At 52.9% G+C, this 12,228-nt stretch overlaps 1 protein-coding gene and 1 long non-coding RNA gene across 2 annotated transcripts; one reads left to right on the forward strand and one right to left on the reverse strand.

Moving 5' to 3' along the window:
* On the reverse strand, positions 1-2,613 carry LOC126075511 (uncharacterized). Its single transcript, XR_007517216.1, has 3 exons — positions 2,502-2,613; positions 2,020-2,116; positions 1-151 (listed from the first exon to the last, which is right to left on the reverse strand). It is a non-coding gene; the product is annotated as an uncharacterized LOC126075511 (long non-coding RNA).
* A 6,598-nt stretch (positions 2,614-9,211) lies between these two features.
* Positions 9,212-11,361, forward strand: HOXC11 (homeobox C11). The gene is made up of 2 exons (XM_049883314.1): positions 9,212-9,887; positions 11,129-11,361. Exons 1-2 carry the CDS (start codon positions 9,212-9,214, stop codon positions 11,359-11,361), a joined length of 909 nt encoding a protein of 302 aa, XP_049739271.1.
* Positions 11,362-12,228: the final 867 nt, after the last annotated feature.

The following is a 12,228-nucleotide window of genomic DNA, read 5'->3' on the forward strand; positions in this document are numbered from 1 at the left end:
CCAAAGCCCGGTTTGTTCCGTGCCCCTCTCCCTGTATTTCTCTGCGGTTCCCTTTCATCTCCATCTGGCGCTCTCTTCCCTCCTTTGGCTTGCTCTGGGGCTTGGTGGCTGCTTTTTCTACCAGGTTGGCGCTGGCTCTGGCCCCAGCGAGCTTGTTTAAAAAAAGAGGGAGAAGAAAAATAAAGCAATAAATATCACCTGGTTATCTTGCTGCCGAGTGAACACCCCAGATAAGGCTGATCCATTGAAAATAAAATTAAAAAAAAACCTTGGGTGTAATTGCTGGTTTGGGTTGTAGAACTTAATTTTGTTTATTCTCACCAATGTTCATACTTAATGGAGAGATATTGATATTAAAGGGCAGGGGGAAATTTTTACTTTATAGTCATCTATTAAAAGCAGGAGATGATCTGGGTCTCCTTTAAAGGGACCTAAAAGGTGGAGGGGGGGTAAGAGGACAAGAAAGGGAGGGGGGAAGGGAGAAATATGACTGAAGGGGAACAAAGATCTTTGCCTGAAGAAACAATGTAACACTAGACAGAACTATAAAGTCTGGGAATGTAAGAACGCAGGATTCTCTCAGCTTCCCCCATTTGGAATCCTGTCCCCCGCACTTCCTGCTGAAATCCTGACCCTGATTACACAGCGGTATTCAAGGAAGAATTCATGCAATTATCCGGATAATTGTAGGGGGAGAGAGAGAAAGTATTTTCCTTTTATTGTCTGACCCTCTCTGGTGGCTGTGCAGAGGAGGAGGGCCAGAGGTATATAAGTTATAGAGGAAAAGGAGGTGGCAGGGTCTCCCAGTATTACCCTAGTTCCCCACAAAATAGCCCTAGGCAAAAGCTAACAGATTCTGGAACAGACGCAAGAAGGCACAAGAGATTTTGAAGGCCTTACAGTGCTCCAGTTTCATTTTCCAATATAATTACTTTGCTTTACTTTGTCTGCATAGACCTGCCTCTTCTAGTATTGTAATCATCACTAGTAAGTGGATAATAGATAATTACAGGGGTGTTGATAGTATTATTTTATAGCCACACAAGATATGATTAGAGTTAATGTTGGTGGCTCTGTCTGAGCCTGACAGGAAGCAAGAGGCCATGGAGTGCAAGATAGAGAGGCCCTGGTAGTTTTTTTCTTATTTTTACGTGTGTAAATCTCTAGAAATCCCTAATTTTGTAAATTTCCTCCTCAGCTGTCTTATGGAAAATCTCTAGGATTTTAGGGGCTAAGAGCTTAGAGAAATTCAAATAACAGTTCTGAATTTGAATATCCCCTTCAGTCTCTGGATCTGTGGGGCCTGCTCTCCCTCTACCCCTATCTATAGATGGCTTCACCCACAGCCCAAGGCCATCAGGCTCACTGGGACTTGGCAGGTGAGACCAACAAGGGGAAGATAGGATTTTATCAAAACCAAGTTCATTGTCAACTCCAAGTGGGCACTGGGCCCAGAGAAAAGCCTCCTTTGACCCCAAATTGGTTTTCTTTCATACAGCCGCCTCCCCAGGGACACCTGGGTGGAGGCAGAAGCCAGGCTGGGGTTGTGAAGATCAGTTGGGGAGGAGGTTTAAAAATATTTTTGTTGTTTTTTGAGATCCAAGAAACCAGAAGGCTCAGAGAGAAAGAAAGGCAGAGACAGAGAGATTGAGATAGAGGCAGTGCCAGAGAGCCAGGAGTTTGAAAAAATGGAAGTTTGAAGCCATGAAACTGGCAGGCAAGAGTATAAAGAATGAGTGAAAGGAAAAAGGCAGGAAGAAAAAAAGGCAGCAAAAAAAAAAAAAAAGAAAAAGAAAAGGGTCAAAAATGGAAGAAAAATAAGGATAAAAAGAGAGAAATAGATAAAAAAAAAAAAAAAGAAAGAAAGAAAGAAAAGAAAAAGACTGTGTGAGAAAGAGAGATGGAGGGTAGGAGGCAGAAACGAGGGTCCGCGGTTGGTTTCGCTCAGCTCGGCTGTCTGCAGCAGTCTGGGTGGGCGGGTGGCGCCATGACAAAGTGAAGGTCAAGTTAGCATCGTACCTTATAAGGAAAGCGTCGGTCCTCCATTTCAGCCTTTCTCTCTGCCAGGACGTGGCCGTAGCATTTCTGGACTTGTAAACACCGGTCTCTTTGGGGCCTTAAAAAAATAAAGACCCCCCCTTCCTTCTTTATTGGGGGTGAGCTCGGCCGGTTGGAGAGGCGGCAGACAGGGAAGTCAGCTAATGAAGACTCCGGGAAACTTTTCTCTCCTTTTCTCTCTGTCTAGCTCTGCTCCCCGCCAGCCGGTCCCCTCCCCGTCTCTCCCCGCCCCCCCGCCACCCTCCACTTTTCTCTCCGTATCTCTCGGTCTTCTCTATCTCCTCACTGCCCATAACTCTGGGCTCGGTCTCCCCCATCTCTCCCACTGCAGACTTCTAAATCGGTTCCACTCCACCGCCAAGCGGGGCAGGACGTAAGAATTCGAGAGAAAATTAAACGTCATAAAGAAAAGTTCATTTACAACTTACGTGTCTGAATATTACCTTTCCGTCCGAAAACAAGGCCGGTACACTCGGTAAGGAGGAGGAGACGAGAGGGAGCAGGGCCGGGAAGGCTGGGGCGGTCAAAGCCTTGGATTTATTTATTTCTCAGATCCAGAAGCTGAAATAAAGGGGAAGAAGCAGGGAAGCGAAAAAGAAGAGGGTCATATCTGCAACTAGCAAAGGCGGCTGCAGCCGGTGGGCCCGGGAGCACAACGCGCCCGCGCGAGAATCCCTTACTTCTGCGGCAGCGAAGTGCGTGTTCTGCGCGGGCTCAGCCCAGGCCTGGAGTGCGGAGGAACAAGGATATTAGATATTTGTTGGACTGAGGGAGGGGGGCAGGAATGGAGCGAGGCAGGGAGAGACCGAGGATGAGGTGGCGCCGCAGCTGGTCGGCGAGACAGAAAGTGAGCTCCGCGGTGGCGGCAGCAGCGGCCCTGGCGACAGGCAACGGGCAGTCGCCCGGAGAAAGGAGCCGGAACTGGGATCCATTCCCTCTCCAGGATAGCTCTGGGTGAGAGAAAGGCTGGTGTGGGGTATCTGCGGAGGACTCACCTCCTTTCTCCCGGACCTCACAGCTTGTTTTAGCCTCCTCTGAGCCGGGGGAGCCCTGTTTCGGCCTCGCCATCGCTTTTGTCATTGGAATTCTAACGATAAGGTAAGGAAGAGATGCTCAGAGAGCGATGATTGAGGCGCTGGGTTAAATCTGATGACCCACAAGTCCCTGATTGTTGTCCCCTGCAGCCTCTACAACTGGAACGCTGCCCTCTGGGATCAGCCCCCTCCCACTTTCCTACCTGTGTGAGGGCACCTAAGGGCTACTAGGGACCTGAAGTGGGGCCTGCTTCAAGTGTGGGAGCAGCCAGGAGCAGAGGGGGTGGTCGGTTGAGCTCCCAGGCCTCAATGGCTGGCTCCCCTCCCACCCCGAGTTCTGATAATGAAAAGCAAAAGGGGAGGATTTCATTATTTCTCTTGGTGTTAAAGGATTCTGGCTTTCCAAACAGCTTCTGACCCCAAGATGTAAGGCGATAAGCATCCCTCCTGCAGATATTTAATCTGGGCAAAGTGCCACTTAAATCCCACTCCTTAGGCTCAGGAGGTGAGAGGGTGGCCTGGGTGAGGAAATTTGCTGCCAGGTAGCCCCCTCCCCAAAGGACAGGGCAGGCCCTCTTTGACAGTACCTAGAGTTCCATGGAATGTGTTTTAAAGGTTGAAATGGACTGGGGAGACCCTTTCTGATGCCCCCTCCACCCTGGAAAGGGGAGCTCCAGGAAGCGAAGGGGTTTCTGAGTTGGGGAGCTTCCACCTAGTGTGGGAAAGACAGGATAGCCAGTCTTCACCCTGCAAAAATGTGCTTCATGCCTGTGACAGAAAATTAGCAACCAGTTGGGAAATTTAGGGATTTGCAGGGGGTGGAACAGGGCCAGATACCATGCGGAAGGCAAAGGTTGAAGTGTGATCCAGAGTGGAAGGGGGAATCTGAGGGGGTAAGGCTGGGAAGATACCATCCAAACCCATGTTCTCAGAGAAGCGAAACACACAATGGGCCCCAATATTGAAAAACACCAGAAGATCTGCTTCTTCGAAGGGACATAAACAGGCCAAGCGGATGCAGGTTAATAAAACCTGCAAAAACCCAGACAGGAACACTTAAAATGTCCCAGAAACAAAGCGCACCGTGACAAATTCTCACCCAACACATAAGTACACGCACCAGAATGTTCCCAGACACACAGGACTTCCCCACCTTAGCCCTCCATCCTTGGTCACTTAGGTGTACCTGCCTACCGCCAAAAGCACACACAAATTAGTGCACTTTCCCAAACCTACCCACAGAAATGCCTGGGGAACAAGGGGCAGGCGCCCTGCTGCACAATTCCTCACAGAGCCAGGCCCATGTCTCCTGAGCCTCACTAATGCACGATCCATACCCGGAGATAAAAGTCTAGACAATAGACGGCTGTTTATGGCAACGAGGCTCTCCAAGTTTGGGGCCAGGCGATAAATCTCTGGCGAATCTTCCTGTAACTCAACTTCTGGCTGTTGAGAACCGCCGAGACCGCAGAGAGGAAAGCAGCAAAATGGGGGAGACAGCTTCCCGACTTGGGCCAGCGCAGGCTGCCACATTTGCCCCACTCAAGCCAAACGGTGGGTTCACACTGTGGAAGATTTTGAATCAAGCTTCAGAACACAGGCGAGTCAGGGCTCCTGGCTACCAGCCCCGGCTTCCCGGCTCCTCCGGAAATCAGTGTGAAATGTGCAGGCTGATGGCAGCGCTTGGAGGCTGGGACAGGCCCACAAACCTTTCTTGCAAGAGGCAAAGGGTCTTTTTTGTTGATGACCGGATTCTTCTTGCTATGTGTCACCTGAATTTTTTCACCCCACACCTCCCTCCTCTCTCTCTCTTTCCCTCTCCTTTTGGATTGATAGGCTGTCCCCTTTTGCATTTTCAACCCAGGTGTCTGATTACAAGTAAAGAGTCACTGAAGTTGATCTCATAAAAATGCCGCGAGCTCACTTTGATCAGCGCGGACTGGGTCCGAGCCTATGTTGGCGCTAAAACTGGGGAATGGCGGCTCAGGGCCAACCCAGCCCCTGCTGGGCGCCCGCAGTGAGGCCGGAGATTCAGGTGGCCCAGTGTTGCAAGTCTGCCCAGAAAAGGCATTTTCTGTACTGCTACAACCAGGTTTAGGAACCAAGGCCTAGTAGTCTCAGCTTCATTTCCAGACTGTTTTAAAGACATTTCCTTCGTTTTAGAGCATTTGGTGAGGGGGGCAGTGAAACTGGCTCATAAAATGGAGTTTTTATGGGGAGAAATGGGGTCGCTTAGTTAGCATCCTGGGACAATCCCTCTGAGGAAGAAGCTGGGTGGGGCCTTGGGGCTGGAGGAGCTGCCCTTATTTCACCATCCTCCTTGGAGCAGGTCCACCGGCTTAGGTGGTCTGACTTGGGAGACCTTGGGCTTGGAGCAATGGCCAGAGCTGAGGAGAAGTGGGGACTGTGAACCGGCAGTTCCCACCTCCTTCCAGTTCTCTGGCTGGGGTTGAGGGGTGTCCTGGGTACAGGATAAACTGTTGGCCTGAAAATTCCAGAGCACACTAAAAGGATTATTAAATGCATGGATAATGCTCCAAGAGAGAAAAATGTACACAAAAAGTACAAGCTGATTTCTTTTTCCACCAGCCCAGCCTTGGTACTGCTGAGGGTGTCCTTGCATGGGACTCTCTCAGCTTATCTTTTCATTGATTCCATGCAGGGTTGAACGCACGCACAGTCTTAGCCTGCCAGGCTCTAACGACGGGCCCCTTTTTCCTCCCAGCTCATGGTCTGTGGGGTGAGCCCCTTTCCCTATCACAATTTGTTCTCTAGAACCCAGAACAGGGGAAGGAGGTAGACAAGTGACAATACCCAGAGGCTGTGCTGGAAGCTTTCCAGGTCAGATTTGGGAGACTACCTGTTTCTGAAGCCGCCCCTGGTGTGGGAGGGAAAGGCTCTGAGTCCATGGCCTTGGCTAGACTAGCACAGCAACAACCCAGACCACAATCGCCTGCAAGAGCCAGTGGAGTGGGCAGGATGACCCTGCTGCTGCGGATTTCAGGTAAAGGCAAGATCCCAGGCGGGTAGGAGGGCCTGAGGTGCCCACAAAGTGAGAGAGAGAGAGAGACAAAAAAAAAAAAAAAAAAAGCCTCCACTCTAAGAATGAGGTCTGCCTGGGCTGTTGGGTAGGAATTTTGGGGACCCAGATGGATGCCATGTCAAGGAAGGCACTGCTGCCTCAGCCCAGAAACATCTGTGAGAGGCTGCAGCCTGGGGCAGACAGCTCAGCCAATGGCTTCGGGGTGGTCTGGACCCAGGGCTGGGCAGGGAGGTCGGTACCACACACCATGGGCATTTTTGCCAATCATCACCTCACTGACCTTAACAGCCAGGGCCTTCTCTCCCTGACCCTAGCAGCAACTGCCGGTTGCTAAGATTTTTTAAGCTGCTGAAAAATTAAGTTAGACTCAAACTAGAAAAAAAATCTTAAACTTCGTGCCTTATTTTAAGGGGAAAAGTAGTGCTTCCTAGAAGCCTCTGTTGGGAGACCCCAGAGTTTCCTGGACATCAAATCCTTTGACATTCTTTCTTGCCTCCCTTTTTTGTTTCAAGGAAATAGGGCCTCCAGCAGCTCCTTGCAGCCACTGGGCTCACTTTTATGGTGGCCTAGGAATAAACTTTCGTGGTCAAATTCAAGTGCTCAGGCCCACAGCTGTCTCCTCACAGGAAGCCCCCCCCCATCATCAGCCCTGGTGGTGCTGAATTCGCCTTGGGGACTTGGGCTCCACTTTGCCTGGAGACCAGGATGGGGGAGGAAGCAGAGCCTTGGGGGAAAAGCGAGGGAAATCAGGAGCTAAGCCTCTGGACCCTCACCCACACCTCTGCAAGAGATGGGGGTACCTCTACCTCTTGCTTCCCTCTTGCCAGTTCCTATCACTGCTTGGGGAGCATTTTGCCTCCAATAAACTCGAATTTAATGAGGTCAGCTCGAACCCCATAAAAGCCACATCCATAGTTCCCCACCATTATAATTAAAACGCTGGCCCCAGCTCGCCCTATAAAATGGGCTAGACGAAAGAGGAAACGCCACAGTTTTTCTTCTTGAGGCCTGCTCCTCCTGACTGAGAAGTCCCGCACTTTAGCACCCCCCATCCCAGTCTAGCTCATCTTTGCCCTCAGTTCAGGTATGGCCAGGATCAAAGATAGGCTTGGAAAGCAGTGCCCAGCTCTGAGCAGGCAGAGGGGTGCTGGAGGTCTATCTCTGGGTATTTCAGAGCCACTCTGAGGTGTCCACCCCAAGGATGGAACCAATGTCTCAAGCGGACTCCACCCAACTTATTGTTCTAAAGGCAGAGCAAGTTTGGAAGGCAGAAATGTTAAGGAGAAGTGGGGGGGGGGTTATTTGGAGACAAGTTACCATTTTTTTGTGTCCTCATCTGGTTTTGGGGCCTCAGCACCCCCTCCCGCTTCAGTAAGGAAAATTAAACCCAAATAACTTTTTAAAAAGTGGAAACCAATTTTAACCAAGTTAGGGGTACAGAGAGTGTTGGGGCTATTTCTGAATTTCCCTGAGAGCACAGTGGGCTGAATTCTTGGGAGCTTCAGTCCCTCCCCTCCCCAAACAAATCCTGCCCTGATGGCGCCTCGAGAGAGCTAGTTGTTCTGGCCCCTTACACCCACTCTAGAACCTTTCAATAAAGTAATTTGCCTTCTGTCCAGCTGTGTCCTGTGGTGCCTAGAGGTATGAGAGGGGAGAGGGAGGGCAGAACCATCTGCCCCTTGGGCTATAGCCATCCAGGAGGTGGGCAGACATGGAGAAGGGCAGGGCAGGGCAGGTCTGAGAAACAAGAGGGAGGCACCAAAGCATGGCTGCAGCTCCAGGAAGCCAGGCTGGGGGCTTCCACTAGGGAGTGGCCCCTGCCATGCCCTGCCCTGCCCTGCCCTACCCTGCCCGCCCAGAATCCACAGGTCCCTTCCATTGCGTTGCTAGTCTGTCCTGGAGACCCAGCCTGGCCCCACCACCCACCACATAGCCCCCAAATCATACAACAGTAGGAGTCCCAGGCCCCCCATTATACCCTTCTCCGGCCAGACACAGGGCTGCTTTTCAGCCTCCTGGCTTCGGTTGAGCCCTCATCCCACAGAGCTGCGACAGAAAAGATACATGGCTCTCATTCTCAAACCCTTTTCTTTGGGATTTGGGATTTAAAAATCCACAGTGGATGTAGCTTTCTGCGCATTGATTGACAATAAAGGCAGGCATGAAATATTCACCCAGGGCCACTCTCTCATACTAAATATTTAACACAACATTAGAGAAGGTTTTTCCCAGACTTCGCCAGGCACCGGCTGGGCGGCTGGCGCACTGCTCACCACTCGTTTATGACTAATTCGGAGTCCCTAGTCGGCGGCAGAGTAGCAAGCCAGCAAAGTTGGGACAGTGGCTTCTAGCTGCGCTGGCTCACCTTTGGGAAACTTCAGATACTCTTCCCAGGGAGTCTCTACAAAGGTGAAGGGGATCTTTACACCCAGCCCCTGCCGGGAGAACTGAATTCTTCAAACTCTTGCAAACAGGCACTGACCCTCTGCTGGTTGAAGGGGTAAGAAAGAGTCCCCCAGACTTGGCGGGTGGGTGGGGGTATTCACTTCTGGAGTGGAATCAGGCAGAGGGAAACAAGTCCTAGGCCCACACCAGATCACTGAGAGGAGGCAAGGTCCCCCCATGTGTGAGAGCCCACCTCCTTCTCCCAACCCCGAAAAAAAAAAAAAAAAGAGCAGCAGCTAGGAAAAAATACAATTACCCCCTCCCAGCCGCCGCCCCCGCCCACCCCCCCGCCCACCCCACCCCAACCCTCTCTCTCCTCCTTTGCTCGCTCTGTGGAATGGAGAGAAGGGGAGTGACGAGAGGAAAACGAATACAAATCTGCAATTGATTTTCATAATGTTTCTGCGGTGTTTGCAAACCAATCGCCTGAACGTCCCCGATCTTACCTAAGAGAGAACCCCTCCTACGTCTGCGAAGTGCTGCGAACTGATATATGACAATATCTACTTTGGATCACGTGCTTGGGGAAAGAGACTAAGACGGATAACGCGTCATCTCGCCTTCCCAAATTTTCCCCCCTCGCTAGATCGGGTCCAAAACCTCCATCCGGAGCCGGGAGGAGAGGAGAACGATGTTTAACTCGGTTAACCTGGGCAACTTCTGCTCGCCGTCGCGCAAGGAGAGGGGAGCCGATTTCGGCGAGCGGGGGAGCTGCACCTCCAACCTCTATCTGCCCAGTTGCACTTACTACGTGCCCGAGTTCTCCACGGTCTCCTCTTTTCTGCCCCAGGCCCCTTCTCGTCAAATCTCCTATCCCTACTCGGCCCAAGTGCCCCCGGTCCGGGAGGTCTCCTACGGCCTGGAGCCACCCGGCAAGTGGCACCACCGAAACAGCTACCCCTCCTGCTATGCGGCGGCTGACGAGCTCATGCACCGGGAATGCCTGCCGCCTTCCACTGTCACAGAGATCCTCATGAAAAACGAAGGTTCCTACGGCGGCCACCACCACCCCAGCGCCCCGCACGCGACCCCAGCCGGCTTCTACTCCTCAGTCAACAAGAACAGCGTCCTGCCTCAAGCCTTTGACCGCTTCTTCGACAACGCCTACTGCGGCGGCGGCGACCCGCCAGCGGAGCCCCCCTGCCCGGGCAAGGGCGAGGCCAAAGGGGAGCCCGAAGCGCCCCCGGCCTCGGGACTGGCGTCTCGGGCTGAAGCAGGTGCGGAAGCCGAGGAGGAGAACACGAATCCCAGCTCGTCCGGTTCAGCCCACTCGGCCGCCAAGGAGCCGGCTAAGGGAGCCGCCCCCAGTAGGTAGCAGCGGCCGGGGACCAGGCGGGCAGAGAGGGAGGGAGAGTGAGAGTAGGGGGGAGGAGAGGGGAGCGGGTACTGCCTCATGTTTTGGGTCAGTCCGATTTTATGTGGACTTTTATAAGCATTCAAAGGATTTTATTATAACCTACAAAGCCCTCTTTCCCAACGACTCGACTTTTTACGATGGAGAAGGGGTGGGTTGGGAGGGAGAATGACTATTTGGAAAAGCCGGGTGAACCCCCCTTCGCGTTATCTCCCTCGGTCTGTGAAATTTTTTAAAGCGTCACCATCGCGAGTGATATTAACTTTGATCGTGAACTTAGAGGAGCATTTAAGGAAGGCTGCGGAGCCGGACTGCCGGGGTGGGAGGGAGGGGAGGGGTGGAGGGGGAGAAAGGGGAGGGCGAGGGAAAGACACCGGGAGAAACCCGGAGAGGGGGAGAGGAGGGGGACAGAGGCAATGGAGCAGAACCTGGGACTGGAGAGGCAAGCCAGGGCCGCTCGGCTCCTTTTCAAAACTATTTTTGAAAATGTTCAAACTATGCTTCCGCGGGTCCTCGAAAAGAAATCGGAGCAGCCGGTGGTCGGCGGCAGCAGGGGCACGGGATGAGGAGACTCAGGACTCTTCTCCGCTCCAGCCCCGGGTCTCAGCTTTTCTCCCAGGTCCCTGACCTCAGCGCGGGCCCAGCCCGGCAGCGTGGAAGGAGCGGCCAAGCGCGCGACCCGGGGAGCCAGGGCCCCAGAAGCGCCTTCTGGTGTCTTTGGTGTCTGCTCGGTTGCTTCCTCCTCGCCTCCCCACTATTCTCTCCCGATCTCCCTTCTTTGAGCCTGTCCTCTGCGGTTCCCCCACATTTCTAAGGGAAGAGAAGGGTGGGTGTTCAGAGCCACTAGGAGGGCCGTGCGGGAAGAGGCAGAGGGCCCAGGCGGCGCAGGCAGGGGGTCCACTGGGACGCACGTGGTCCTGGCTGGCTTTCCTTCTTCCTCAGATCCCAACTCGCCTGGAGGAGGGGGAGCGGGTCCCACAGTAGCACGGGATTGGGATGAGTAAGACCTGGCAGGGTGGTCGCAGCTTCCCCAGGCACTGTGGGCGGGTGCGAGGAGAGCCGGCCGGCCTGGCGGGAGGGCTGCCTGGTGGTGGGGCTGGGAGAAGCGCCGCTGAGCGCTCAGCGGGCTAAGGTCTCCCGGGTCTCACGTGTCTCTCTCCCCCTCTCCTCGCACTTGCCCCCTCCCCCCTCCAGACGCCCCCCGCACCCGCAAGAAGCGCTGCCCTTACTCGAAATTTCAGATCCGGGAACTGGAGCGAGAGTTTTTCTTCAACGTATATATCAACAAAGAGAAGCGGCTGCAGCTGTCCCGGATGCTGAATCTGACGGACCGACAAGTGAAAATTTGGTTTCAGAATAGAAGGATGAAAGAAAAAAAACTGAGCAGAGACCGGCTGCAGTATTTCTCGGGAAATCCTCTACTGTAACCCGCAGATCTGGCCCTTTTGGGGGAGGGGGAAAGGGGAAAATTATTTTATTTTATTTTTATTTTTAACCCGCCTGGTTTCCGCGGGTGGAAAACTGGACAGTGGCCAGGGCTGGCCCCCACTCCCGTTGCCGGCACTTCCTTCTAGAACTTCCTTCACCTTCGGTCTAACTCTCGCTGTGGGACAGGGACCAGGCTGGAAAGGGGTGAAGGGAAGCGTCTGACCCACGGCGAGTGGACAAGCTGGCGCTGAGGCCAAGACTCTTTATTTAAAAGGAAATACACCTCGCGACCATGTCTTGCTGCTCGGATTGGGGGGTGGGGGGAAGGGCGAGAGTAGTGGGCTCCTGAGGTGAACAATCCCTGAACTAAAGACCTTCCCTTGCCCAAGTGAAAAGATCTGCTAAGACTCCGTGTCTGTGAGGGGAGATCTCTTGAGCTCCCCGCCCCTACCCAACCTGCCCCACTGCTAGGGGCAGGTAATGTGATCCTGCCTTGCTGTGAAATTTCTGTACCTTCAACTTGGTGTTAGGTGTGCAAAGTCCGTGTCCTACCTCCGTCTGAGCCCAGGCCCCACCGGAGCCTAATTGTTCTCCCAGTAATGTGCGGAGTCCTCCTTTGAAATTTCTTAAGTGGTGCATTGAGGTTTCCTAACCTTTTTCCAAGCTGTGCCACTCTGTGGATTTATAGCTGTAGTCTATGCAGTTGTTACCTTTTTTTTTTTTTTTTTAAGAAAAAAAAAAAGATTGGGGTGGAGGAGGCAGTAGAGAGATGAGATTGGGCCCCTCTCCCGTGCTGGGGCCTGACTTTTTGTAAATACATTTCACAAGCTGTTCTTTCTACCCAGAGGGACTGGGGGGAGAAGGAT

The sequence above is a fragment of the Elephas maximus genome, chromosome 4 (genome assembly GCF_024166365.1).
Source record: "Elephas maximus indicus isolate mEleMax1 chromosome 4, mEleMax1 primary haplotype, whole genome shotgun sequence".
In the NCBI taxonomy this organism is placed as follows: domain Eukaryota; kingdom Metazoa; phylum Chordata; class Mammalia; order Proboscidea; family Elephantidae; genus Elephas; species Elephas maximus.

Coding starts and splice junctions, on each gene's coding strand:
- HOXC11 (XM_049883314.1), top strand. CDS start 9,212: ATGTTTAACTCGGTTAACCTGGGCAACTTCTGCTCGCCGTCGCGCAAG. Junction 9,888..11,128: donor GGCTAAGGGAGCCGCCCCCA/GTAGGTAGCAGC, acceptor TCCCCCCTCCAG/ACGCCCCCCGCACCCGCAAG.